This window comes from Myodes glareolus, chromosome X, assembly GCF_982192425.1.
Source record: "Myodes glareolus chromosome X, mMyoGla1.1, whole genome shotgun sequence".
Lineage (NCBI taxonomy): Eukaryota > Metazoa > Chordata > Mammalia > Rodentia > Cricetidae > Myodes > Myodes glareolus.
In genome coordinates this window covers 21,079,052-21,093,146 of record NC_142053.1, presented here as the reverse complement: position 1 = coordinate 21,093,146, position 14,095 = coordinate 21,079,052, and the positions used below count along the sequence as shown (strand labels likewise).

The window sequence follows — 14,095 nt, the reverse complement described above, 5'->3', positions numbered from 1 at the left end:
CCAGGTCGGAAGTATAGGTGGGACCACCAGGCTAGGAGGATTCTGGGAAGAGAAAAGACAGAGAATGAGTCACCAGCCTGTTGCAGAGGAAGCAAGATGAGAATGCCTCACTGAGAAAAGGTACCAAGCCACATGCCTAAACATAGACAAGAATTATTGGTGAATTTAAGTCATAAGAGCTGGTTAGTAATAAGCCTGAGAAATAGGCCAAACAGTTTATAATTAACATAAATTTTGTGTGTTTATTTGGGAGTGAACAAATGTGGGACTGGGCAGAACAGAAACTTCTGTTTACAAGGAAGCACATGCCTGGTATTGAAAATCTGCCCCAGAACTTATAGTTGAGAACCTCAAAGGACCCAGGTGAATCTATTACTATGAGTCTGCTAAATGGACACTAATCCTCTAAATTCTTATCTCTGTGCTCACAGAATACTTAGGTGTTTGGGTATATCTGATTTTTTTCTATGGGGCACCAGCTCACAAATAACAACACGGATACTTATTATTAACTACGAAAGGTTGGCCTTAGCTTATGCTTGTTCTCAACTATCTCTTAAAGCTTAAATTAACCTAGTTATATTAATCTATAGTCTGCTACGTGACATTACCTTTCTCCCATCCCACACCTCCTGTTTCCTCTCTGGGCTTGCTGACAAACTACGTGCCTAGACTCCTCCTCCAGTTTCTCTCTCTCTGGCCAGAAGTTCTGCCTCTTCTCTCCTGCCTACATATTGGACACTTAGCTCTTTATTAAGCTAATCAGCAGGCACCTTAGGCAAGGACACATCTTTTCAGTGTAAACAAATATTGCACCCCATTTGGGCTAAGACCTCAACAGTGAAGTTTCTTTGTGCAGGTCAGTGGTTAATGTAAAAAATTCATAACTGTTCAGATTTCAAGAATAAGCGTCAGTGGAATGCTCAGTCACAAATGGTGTGGGAAGATGGGAAGTGGATCTAGGAGGAATTGGGGAGAGGAGTAGGGTATGAGTATGATCAAATTACACAGTATGAATTCTCAAAGAATTAACAAAATAGCATTGTCTTGCTATATATTGGTTTTGTGGACATGAGCTAAGCACCCCATCAGAAAGATGCAGTCAAGTCGCTATCTATTCATTTATTTGTTATATTTACAAGAGAATGTTTTTTCTCTTTGGAGCATTACTCTTTCTGGGAGTAATGAAAATAAAGCATCATACGTTTTTCTGTGAAACCATGTGTTTTGGTTCATTGTGCTTCTCACTATATTTCAAATGACAAAAAGCAGGTCTTTGGGTCATTTAGTAAGTCAAAATCCCTGGCCCACGTTTTCTCCATGTAGTAGTCACAGCTTATGAACTCCTAAGCCATAGTCTATAAAAATCTACAAAATTAAGAGCTTTCTTAATCATTTTGAACTCTTGAAGAAGACTCAACCAAGTCAGGTGGTGGTGTCACACGACTTTAATCCCAGCACTCAGGAGGCAGAGGCAGGTGGATCTCTGTGAGTTCAAGGTCAGCCTGGTGCACAGAAAAAACCCTGTCTTAAAAAACAAACAAACAAAAAGACTCAGCCAAACTTGGATTTTAGTCTCAGGAGCCACTCCTGAATTTAGATGGACATTTTAACCACGTGAAAGTGACACAGGCCTTTAATTCCAGCACTCTGGAAGCAGAGTCAGATGGATCTCTGTGAGTTTGAGGCCAGAGTAAAGTTTCAGAACATCCAGGGCTACACAGAGAAACCCTGTCTCAAAAACCAAAAATAAAAATAAAAATAAATGAATGGATAGATAGATAGATAGATAGATAGATAGATAGATAGATAGATAGATAGATAGGAACATTTTGAGACAATATTTTCCTTCCAAAATTACTCTGGTTTTAAAAAGAACTCAGGAACATCTTGAATGTTTCTGTAATAACTCTTCAGACTTCCCTCAGCCTCTGTAGCACAAGAAGTTGAAGCCATCATTTTGGTCTGAAATTACATCCAGGAGTAGAGGAGGTGGAGTAGTGATTGGTGGATTAAAATGATGTGGTTACTTGTAAATAGCTGTGATACAAACAAAGTTACCTACACTTGGCTGCATTCTATTCAGTTCCAAGTACTATTTGATGAAGAACTGTGAAGGCTGTCTCTCTCTAGGACACAGCAAAGCATTGCTTATGGATGCTGTAAGAACTGACCGATCTTAAGGGTCTTCGGGAGTATCCATGTTTGCCTACAATGCCCCTTGTGATGTGCTCACTGAATTGTTGTCTAACTAGTGCTTAAATATCTGCAATAACAGTTAGTGAAGCCAGTTCCATTTTCCATACAGGAATCTAAAACATGTAGCTTACATCCATTATTTTCCTTTTCTTTTCTTTTCTTCTTTTTTTTTGGATTGACTTAGTTTTATGTGTTTGGGCATGCTGGGCTGTAGGCTGAAAGAAGAGGCATGCTGTTGTTGGAAGGGGAACACTAATCTGGGTCTCAGACACACGGGACCTTGTAGATAGATCCCATGGGTCCATGCAGCCCAGGACAGGGCTGAATATGGCCTAACACAAGATTATAAACTTACCTAATATACTTAGAGATTTCTTTGTAATCTTTTTTAGATAGTGTTTCTCTGTATAACAGCTCTGGTTGACCTGGAACTCATATAGACCAGGTTGGCCTCAAACTCAGAGATCTGCCTGCCTCTGCCTCCCGAGTGCCAGGATTAGAGACCTGTGCCACCACACCACCTGGCTGCAATTTTTATTGTTTAGCTTGGTGGTGGTGTTCTGCAGTGTGAACTATGTAGATGATGGCCTGCTGTTGCAATGTCAGAAGGTTGGACACCTATGCATAAAGTGACCACTTCAAGCAGGAGGACAGGGTGATGGGGCACATGTTTTATTTTCTAGTCTGCAAGCAGAATGGAGAATAAGTTGGGTGGAGACAGAAAGACAGATAAAGATGATGCTACATGAGTGCTGACAGAGGTTTCTGTCCTGCCCAATCCCACAGTCATTCAGTCCCAAAGAAACACACAGAGATCTACATTAATTATAAATCGGTTGGTCTATTAGCTCAGGTATTCTTGTTAACTAACTATTACATCTTACATTAACCCATAATTCTTGTCTGTGTTAGCCACATGGCTTAGTACCTTTATCAGTGAGGCATTCTATCTTACTTCCTCTGCGTCTCAGTGATGACTGCAGACTGAGTCTTTCTTCTTCCCAGAATTCTCCTGTTCTGGTCACCCTGCCTGTACTTACTGCCTGGCTACTAGCTAAGCAGCATTTTTTTAAACCAGTACAAGTGACAAATCGTTGCAGAGCACAAGACCATTGTCCCACAACCACACGAAAATCTAACAGATAAAATTGAAAATCGTAGCAAAGTTTTTATGGCTACTACCAGGGTCTCAAAGAACATGAGGACTTGATAGAGGGAGAACTGCAGGAAGCCTTACAGTCCCCTGAGGAAGGAACTGCTGTGGAACAAGAGGGATCCAAACTGAATCAGAACCTTCCAGAGCTCACATTCTGCCTAGATCTGACTGATCAGACTCACCCATTCCACCCATCATTCTAAAAGTCTGAACCCCTCCTTTTCCTGTTAAATTTTATTACATTGTTATGTAAAATAATTTGCATGCAAACATATCATGTGCTTTCAGCATTTTCTCCTCTCATTACACACTCTGCTACTCTGGTCTCTTTCTTTATCATCCTCTCTCCATTGGAGAGCTCTTTGTTCCCTTAGACATTTTATTTGTACTTTCTGTTCATCTGAACATAGATGATTTTGTGTATCATACAATCTAGGAGACATAAATGAGAGAAAATATGGCACATTAGTCTTTCTGAAGCTGACTTGATTCCCTTCATGCAATTGTCTCCAGTAATAGAATCCTCTGAGTTTAAAAATCTTAAGCACAACAAAAGAAACAATTAACCGAGTGGAGAGATTGCAAACAGAATGGGAGGAAGTCTTTGCAGACTATACATCTGAAAGAGGAGTCATACCTAGAATATGCAAAGAACTCAAAAAACGAAATTACAGACCTGGAGGGATTGGTTCATAGTGACTCACAACCATCTATAACTCCTGTTTTAGTTCCAGGGGATCTGACACTCTCTTCTGATGTCCTTGGACCTCAGGCACACAAGAAATACACAGACATACATGCCTGCAAAACACCCATATACATAAAGTAAACATGAAAATATTTTTAAAACTAAAGAAGTCAAGCAACTCAATCAACCAATGGTCTAATGAAATGAGCAGACAGTTCTCAAACAAGAAGTAGAAATGGCTAATAAACAAATGGAAATGTATTCAAATTTCTTGCTCTAGAGGAGGTGGAACTTGGGAGAATGGAACCAATAAATGAGGTGGACCAAAGTCTCATGCAATAGCCAACTTTATTTAAAGCATCAGACAATTTATCCTCTGAGGGTTAAGAGGAGTCATATGAATAATGTGTACAGATAGAAGGGCAAGTCACATGCAAAGGTCAAGTTGCACGAGGCAAAAGCATGTTTTCCCATAGAGGCATATAAACAAAAAACAATAGCCAGTTCTAACAAATAATCTGAAGTAAACTCACTCCTGTCTGCTACTTTTAGGAGTGACAGAAAAGCATATCCCAAGAAGAGTTCTGTGTTTTTGAAGAAACTGAGGTCATAAGACCCTTGTCTTAGTGTCTTGGAGTTTTCTCACAAGCATTCAGAATTCTCCTTATATGGCTCCATTCTTGGACCATGTTCTGACCTGTAGTCATCAAAAAAAGAAATACAAATAAAACCTACATTGTAATTCCATCTCAACCCAGTCAGAATGCCAACTGTCAATGAAAGAAAAGTCCCTGTAATTTTTATATGTAGCATCCACAATGCTGATGAGAGGAGGGTGTCTCACAAGTTCCCAAGGTCCCATTCCTAAATGCTGAGCAACAGGCAGTCAGTGGTTGCTGAGAGAAGAGTCAGTTATCCAACCCCACATAGTCAACCCAGAACATACACATACACACAACAAACATTTACACACAGACACACACGTGGACACACACAGACACACAAATACAGACATGCACACAAGCGTGTGCATGCACACACATGAATATAGATGTATAAATGAAACATAATAATAATTAAAGAAGAAGTCATAAATCTGAGAGGTGTGGAAGGACTCAGAAGGAGCCAGAGGAGGGAAAGGGGTGGAAATGGTCAAATACACTACTCACGTATGAAATTCTCAATATATATATATATATATATATATATATATATATACATATATTAAGAAATCTTGGCTTGGACAGGCATCTCAGTAGATAAAATGTTTGCTGCACAGTTTGAGGAACTAAGTTCAGATTTTCAGCACCCACATAAAATCTGGGTGTGGTTGTACCTATCTGTTTGTTACCCCGGCACTGGGGGGATGAAGACAGGCAGATCTCAGGGATTCATTGGCCAACCCATCTAGCTAACAAAACAGCAGTGATCTCCAGTTTCTGAGGGAGACTCCATCTCAAAAAAATCAGGTGGAGAGCAACAGAGGTGAGAAAACGCTGGGCATTGACTCAGCCTCCGGCCCCTACACATGCTTACATGGGTGAGCACATGCACACATGTATGCAAGAGAGAGAGGGAGAGCATGCATGCGTGTACACACACATAAAGACTTTTTTTTTTAAAAAAAAAAATTTGACTCAGAGTATCTCTATATAACTCAGGCTGGCCTGAAATTTGAAATCCTCCTGCCTCCATCCCCCAAATCCTAGGATTACAGGCAAACACTACCATTCCTTACTTAAAGGCAACCATCCTAAGAGTAACTAGAGGGGGGAAAAACGAATTAGCTTCGAAAGCTGCAGCAGGCCAGGTCTTAAAACTAGCACCTGTTCCCTACCTCAAAACTCTCTACAGTTTATTAAGGTTAAAATTGAGGACATATTTATGGCGATGCCTCCAGCCGTTTCATTACGGTTCCCATTTGCTGTCAACACAGCTGGTCTCAGTGCTGCGGCCTTCCACATGATGAGCGGGCTCTCCGGGTTGAGGTCTATACTTAGGGGGAGGCATTAGGGCATGGTGGAAATAGCATGATTCTGCCTCTAGCGAGCTGGGTAACCTTGGGCAAATTAGTTCCCCTCTCTAAAGTGCAGGGATGCTTCTCATCAGTGCAGTGTATCCACTTCAGAGGGTTGGTGTGGCAATTACGGGAAAATTGCTTTCGCTCCAGTATCTATTATGATAGAAATGTTCTAGAAAATGCAGTCAGTGTCCTCTTTGTGTTTGTTTAGTTTTTTTTAAAAAGAGAATTGAAGACCGATTTTAGGATTCACAGCAAAATTGAGAGGAAAGGACAGAGACTTCTAACCCGCCACTCCTGCCCTCATCCATACACAGCCTCCCAATATCTTCCAGTCAGGTGATACCACACATCTGCCACTCCAGCATCCAAGAGCTACAAGTGGAAAGCCCAGTTCAATTCATCCTCAGCTACATAGTAAGTTCAGTGGCAGCCTGGGGTCTCTGAGTTCTTGTCTCAAAGCAGTTTTTTAAAGGCAGACTAGAAGAATGTCTAAGTCAGTAAAATACTTGACATGTAAGAAGGAAGACCTAAGTCTAGACCCCCAGCACCCACCTGAAAGCTGAGCACATAGCTGGGTGATGGTGGTGCACGTCTTTAATCCCAGTGCTCGGAAGGCAGAGGCAGATCTCTGTGAGTTCGAGGCCAGCCTGGTCTACAGAGCAAGTTCCAGGACAGCCAGGGCTGTTTCACGGAGAAACCCTGTCTCAGAAAACAACAAAAGCTGAGCAAAGAGGTGCTCACTTGTAACCCCAATCCTGGGGAAGCGGAGTCAGGAGAACCCTTGGGCTCTGGGCCTTGTTGGGCAGCACACTAGCAACACTGTGTCAGCAAACACTCGGTTTGGTGAGAGGCCCTGTCTCAAAAGCTAAGGTGAAAGGTTGGTGAGATAGCTTAGCAGGTTAAGGCAATTACCGCCAAGTCTGTCGACCTGAGTTTGATTTTCAGGACCCACATGGTGGGAAGAGACAAGCAACCCCTGAAAGCTGCTCTCTTCCTGTCCCCGCCCCCACACAGGTGTGCACTCGTGAATGCGCACAAGCACACAAATAAATGTAACAAAAACAAGGTAAAGACTGATTGAAGCAGGCATACAATGCAGGTCTCCAGGCTCCCACGTACACAAACACAAAATTGGGGGTTTTCCCATTTATTTTTAAGAAAACAAACTATATTTTTCATTTTACATACCAAAACCAGTTACCTCTCCTTCCCCTCCTCCAACTCCCTCCATCTCCCCCTACCCCTATCCATTCCTCAGAGAGGGTAAGGCACATTGCTTTGGGGAAGGTCCAAGGCCTTTGGAGAAGGTCTAAGGAGTTTTTTCTTTTATTGAAGAAAGATTTTATTCTCACATGATATATCTTGACTACGGCTCCCTCTCCTTCCCAGTTCCTCCCCACCTCCCCTTTCCATCTGGACCCATCCTCTGTCTGTCTCTCATTAGAAAACAAACAGGCTTCTAAGGGATAATAATAATGATAAAATAAAACATAGTAAGCTAAAACAAAACCTAACACATTGGAATAGGACAGAACAAACAAATGAAAGGAAAAGAGCCCAAGAGAAGACGCGAGGAGCAGAGAGTTACTTGTTCACATGCTCAGGAATCCTATAAAAATACTAAATTGAAAGTCATAATGTATACATGAAGGACCTGTGGGGAAAAGGAGAGAAAAAATATATTATATATATAATAAAAATAACAATAAAGAATAATATGATTTTATATATGTTTTTGGAGACAAGATTTCTTTTTGTAGCCCTGGCTGTCCTATAACTAGTTCTGTAGACCAGGCTGGCTTCAAACTTAGAGATCCACCTGCCTCTGCCTCCCACATGCTGGAATTAAAGGCGTACACCACCAGCGACTATAACAAGATAAAATTTTTTAAAAAGAAAAAGAAAAGCCCTGATGTGATAGTATGAGCCAAAGATCCTCCACAGACACCATTGAATTCATTTTCCGCTGGCCATCTACCAGTGGGCACGCAGCCTACTCTTAAGAGCAGTTTGTTTCCCCAGTGAGACTCCCTCAGAGGAAACTAAATTTTGACTTTCAAGTGGTTATCAATTGGAAATAGCTTCTGGGTTAGGGATGAAGGCCTGTCTACTTTTCCTTTTAGTTCTAAGTCCCCATCAGGTACAGACCAGTGCAGGCCCTGGACACACTGCCTCAATCTCTGTGAGTTCATGTGTATGCCAATCGTGTTGATTTAGAGAGTATCTTAGTGTTTATTCTATCGCTGTGAAGAGACACTATGACCAAGGCAACTCTTATAAAAGAAAGCATTTAATTGTGGGCGTGCTTACAGTTATAGAGGCTTAGTCCATTATCATCGTGGCAGGAAGCATGGCAGTACACATAGCAATGGCACTGGACAAGTAGTTGGGAGCTCCATCCTGGTCCACAGGCAGAGAAAAAGAGAGACTCTGGGTTTAGCCTGGAGTTTGGAGCCTCAAAGCCCACCTCCGGTGACACACTCCTCTAACAAGGTCACTTCCTAATCCTTTCAAATAGCACTGCTCCCGAATGATGAAGCATTTAAATCTATGAGCTTATGGAGGTCATAGATTTTAAATTAAACTTGGAAGAAAATATTGAATACTCAAAAGCAAGACGATCCTAAAGCTTTTTGAATAGGTCTATGTTTCTGAAAAAGGAACCGTGCAGCAGGCTGATAAATAAGATTGGATTAATCCAAGGTCCTGAATCAGAAGAACAATTTAAGATCTTTTTGAAACAACAAAGGGCTTCCATTGAGAAACAAGCCTAAGTGCTGTTCATTTAATTCAATGTGAATAGACTGATAATGAAAAATTCTGCAATTTAGCCTGCTGATGCACTTGAAGCTCTCATAATGCGTGGAAAGATGTTGAACTGTACACTTCCTATGAATCCTGTAATATCTGAATTCTATCTCACTAAGACTATTTTTAATGTAAATATATTAAACATGCCAATCAAACAATCCAAATTGTCAGGATAAAAATAAAACCCAACTACTCCACACAGCATACAAAAGATCTATCTTAAATACAATGTTGAAAGGCAAAGAATGGAGAGGGGTACCTTCAGTATACACTAAAGCCTGAAAAAGTTGGTGAAACTGTCACACTATAAAAGCATTGCTGGAGATACAGAAGAACATTTTATAGTGGTAGAAGGCTCAATTAACCAGGGAAACATCAAATTCTGGTTTTAAGTTATACCACAGAGCCACAGTTAGGTCCGAAATATTGGAACTCCTAGTGGAAAACACAAGACAGACATGTCAAGATGCTGATGCAGGAGGAGCTCAATTGATTGAGTGCTGGCCAAATATGTGTAAAATCCTGAGTCCCATTTCCAGAACCACATAAAGTTGGCATACTGGTGCACATATGTACTGTCAGAACTAGGAAGGTAGAGGGGAAAGAATCAGGAATTTAAGGCCAACCTTTGCTAGATAGTGAGTTTAAAGCACGTGTGTGTGTTGGGGGGGAGGGCTGGGTAGATGGCTCAGGGGTTAAGAACACCGACTGCTCTTCTAGAGGTCCTGAGTTCAATTTCCAGCAACCACAAGGTGGCTCACAACCATCTGTAATGAGATGTGATGTCCTCTTGTGGACTGTAGGTATACATGTAGTCTTGTTTACATAATAAACAAAAAACAAACAAATAAATCTTAAAAAAAAGAAAGCAACCCTGGGCTACATGAGACTGTCTCAATTTAAAGCAAAAGATGACATCCTGAATGGGACACCGCTAGCTCAAGAAATAATGGTGAGAACTGATGAATGGAGTTGTAGCAAATGAAAAAGCATCTTCTCTGGGCCTCTGAGATAACTCACTCATTGGGTAAAGGAACTTGCTACCAAATCTAAAGACCCAGTTCAAACCCAGAGTTCACACAGTAGAAGGACAGAGTTAATTCCTGACCTTCATATGCTTGCTGATGTGGTATATGCATTCCGCTGCCCACAAAAAAAATAAATGAATGTTAACAAGACAACTTACATAGAAGAGAATCTTTGTTAGGTATTCACCGAATATGTAAACAAATTAAAAAGTTAGGCAGGATTGGAGAGATGGCTCAGTAAGTAAGAGCACTTCCTGTGTAATCATGAGGACCAAGGTTTGAATTCCATATCCATGTAACAAGCTGGACATCTGACACACACCTGTAACCACAAAGTCTATGAAATTAGAAGACAGAAGGACCTCTAGGGCTTGCTGACTTCTGGCCTAGTTTAGAAAAGCCAAGCCTCAGATGCAGAGGGAGACCTTGTCCCAAAGAAACTAAGGAATTGGTGGTGAGAGATAGAGGAGGACACCAGTCTTCTACCCTCTGCATGTGCACAGGTGCATACCTAGTCCCCACGCATGTGCATGCACTCACACCAAGATATACACACCTACATACTAAATAAATAATTAAATAAATAAATAAAATATTTTTTAAAAAATTAGCGCCAAGAGCATGTAATCCAATCAATAAATGGGCAAATAAACTGAACAGACAAATTTCTAAAGTATAAATGGGCAATAAGAATATGAAAAAAATGATTCAACATCTTTAGCCTTGGTGTCCCTCAACAAATGAGTAGACAAAGAAAATGTAATGTGTGTTCTCGATGGAGTATTACTCAACCATTAATACAACATATCATTTGCAGGAAAGTGGATAAACTAGAGATCACAATGTCAAATTAAATTTAATAAACTCCAAAAGACAAAAATCATATGTTTATTCTCATGTGGCATCTCAAATAAAAATAAAAGACATGAAGGCAGAAAGGGATTATTTGGAATGTAGAAGGAAGTCAGGGAGGGGGAGATAACTGAGAACATGATTCAAGTATGTATATTTATATATGAAACTATGAAGCTGCCATAATGAATCTCATTATTTTATATATACAGTTAACACATGCTAATTTATAAAAATTGGCACATTGATTCTATTATTAATATGAAAATGAAAAGTGCCAAGAATAGCCAACATGATATCAAAAAAGAACAGTATTAGCTAGTGGATTTGATTCAGTGGGACTCTGGGCAAGGCTGTGAAGCAGGTGGATGAGCTAAAGGCAAAAATGTCCTGGTTGCCAATGACAGTGACCATGCATTACAGTGCTACTCTGAGGCAGTTGAACTAGGTTCCCAGAACCACAAGCCATGCAGCAATCACCCTGCAGTTGGTGCCAAGAAAGAGAACTAGCGGAAGCAGTATGGGAATGTCAGCAAAACTGGTGAGCAGAAGTCTGACTGGAGCCAGTGCTACTTGCCAAAAGCAGCAACTCCTGAGTTCTTTTCGTCTTTTCCTATGATACGCATGCATATGTTGTGAGCGTGCATGCTTGTGTTCGTGCATGCCATGGTGCACACTTGGAGATCAAAGGACAAAGGTGAGGTGTTTCCCTCGCCTTCCACCTTGTTTGAGCCAGGGTCTCTTGTTTGCAGCTGTGTGAGTCAGGGTAATTGACCTGCAAGCTTCTGGAGTCTCCTATCTCTGACTCATATCTTGTTCTAGTCCTACAAGTCTCTAGAGCATCTCCTATCTCAGACTCCCATCTTGCTCCATCCCAGCAAGCCTCTAGGAAGTCTCCTATCTCAGAATCCCATCTTGCTCTGGCCCTGCAAGCCTCTAGGGAGCCTCCTAGCTCAGACTCCCGTTTTGCTCTAGGCATACTACAATTACAGCTGTATGTATTACATTGAATTTTACTATTCTTCTCCCTTCTCTTCCTTCTCTTTTCTTTGACTTGAGGGTCTCATTATGTAGCCCTTGCTGTCCTGAAACTTGCAATATAGACCAAGTTTGTCTTGAATTCACGGTGACCCAGTGATCTGCCTATGTCTGCCTCCCCAGTGCTGGGATTAAACATAAACACCACCACAAGCAGTCCAATTCTTGAGTCCTTAATGCAATGTGAAGAAGCCGAGCGAACCGATGAGGAGAACATAAAAGCATGTTACGAGCCTCAGGCTAACGAGGCTCTTCAGAATATGAGGCCCTGTTGGCAGAGGGAAAATTCTTGAGTCATTTCTACATGCCTGATTTATGTGACTCAGTAGAAAGTGACCCCTGGGATCAGGATGCTTCTTGGTAATCCTGCCCACCTGGAAATGACAGAGGTATTCCAAAACAGGCCGTCTCTCACCATGGGCTTGTGAGAGCTGACTCTGACCCTCACCTGGGGGGGGGGGGGGTCGCAGTGACCATAATGACCAGCTCAGTTACCACCCAGACCCACATCCTGGGTCTTGGGTTGGCCCACCCTAAAATCTACCCACCCATGACCTACTGGGGTGTGTGACGAAACTGGTCCTGCAAAATGAGAACCGCCGGATCTCCATGACTCAGCAACATAGGATACCTGAGAGGAGTTTTGGCGAGGGGTCAGTGATGATGGTGTGTCGGAGGCCTTGAACCAGACCAGTGACTCATTGCAATGAACATTTTGCAGGTGTGGCTGATTGGACAAAAGCGTATATATACTGCATGACACACCACAGTTCCGGATGCCACTTGGATGAATGAAGAGGTTTTGGAAAGATAGAGGAATGAGGTAGCTTTTTGTGTGTGTTTTATTTTTAATTGATTTGGGGGGGGCAGTGTTTCTTTTGTGGGGTGATGCTGCAGGGATGAGGGAGGATATGGAGGAACTGTGAGGAGAGTGGGATTTGGGTGCATTATGTGAAACTCCCAAAGACTCAATAAAGAATTATGTAAAAACAAAACAAAACAAAACAGGCCTTTGAACCTAGGCATGAGACTACAAGGTCCTGGACCCTGCATTCTGGGTTGCTTTCCGGGGTTGATTTGGACAGTACAGATGAGGAGAAAGAAGCTGTGGTACCATTGCTGCTTGCTCCTCCTCCCCAAGAAAGGAGACCAACTTAGAGCTAAGAGACAATGTTCTACCAGAGAACAAGAAGCAGGCATTAAAAGAGATTCAGGAGCTGCCTACCTGATGAAAGGCCCTCTACCAACTGACTTACACCCCAAGGTCACTCACTGTCTTGAAACATTAGAACAGAGTTGAGATGTAGACTCAACCAAGATGGCTTGCATCACCAGTGATGCAGTGCTGTATTTTAAGAAAGAAGACTATAGTAAATACCTAGTGCTGAATGAGAAAGTCCTTGTGCAGAGAAGACTATGGCTAGATTGCCGAGGCTTATGCTCAGATTGGCAGTTCCTAAAACAAAGAAGCAAAGTACAAGGATGCCATCCTCTTCTGCCGCAAGTCTCTGGCTCTAAACCCCAGACTTTCTCAAGAAATGGCCACAGGGAGCTGAAGAAATGGATCAGAGGTTAAGAGCATTAAGTGCTCTTCTGGAGGATGCAGGTTAAAACTCCTAACACCCACAACTATCTTGTAACTCCAGTTCTAGGGGATTGAAACTTCTTCTGGCCTCTTCAGACATTGCATACACATGATGCTCATGCAGCCAAAACCTTCGTATGCGTTAAATAAAAACAAATGAATCTAAAGAAATGGCATCAGGCAGGAAGAAATGGAAGGAGCAAGAACTGGTGGTCTACCTAAACTCCCACTTTGCTTTGGAGAGGAACAGTGGTGGCCAATACTTTCAGAAAAGGGCTACCCCCAAGCTGTAAACCACTATATGGAAGCTCTTAACCAGAACCTTGATATGCCAAACTGCACATGGAGGTGTCTGCTCCACCAAGCTCCTGGTTGTTTCATCACACTCTGAAGAACGGACCCATCTGGAGCTGACCTGCTTCGTAAGCTACATGTGGAAGCAGCTGCCTGAGAAGACTTAGAGGGGTAGGCAAGAGCCATGGGTATGATCTGGACAGTGGGTGTAAAGAGCCAGGAGATGGTTACCAGCACTGCATAATGGTGCAGCACAAACCAATACGGCAGCCCTAAAGATGTGAAGACAATGACCGTGGGTGACCTAAGTTGTGGCTGATGATGAATCACTAGGTCATGCAGCTCCCCCTGAAGTAGCTGTTGAAAGATACCTACCTTCATTTCAGGCATTCAGAGAAGACTTAAAGAATGCCATGATAGA

The 14,095-nt window shown here is 42.0% G+C and overlaps 1 protein-coding gene across 1 annotated transcript in view; it reads left to right on the top strand.

The window, feature by feature from the left end:
• Positions 1-12,667, top strand: part of Ccdc160 (coiled-coil domain containing 160) — an 82,299-nt gene extending 69,632 nt beyond the window's left edge. The window contains exon 3 of the mRNA XM_085684402.2: positions 12,517-12,667. Coding sequence (XP_085540528.2) covers positions 12,517-12,555 — 39 coding nt within the window. The 3' untranslated portion in view covers positions 12,556-12,667. The remainder of the gene's footprint in view (positions 1-12,516) is intronic.
• Positions 12,668-14,095: the final 1,428 nt, after the last annotated feature.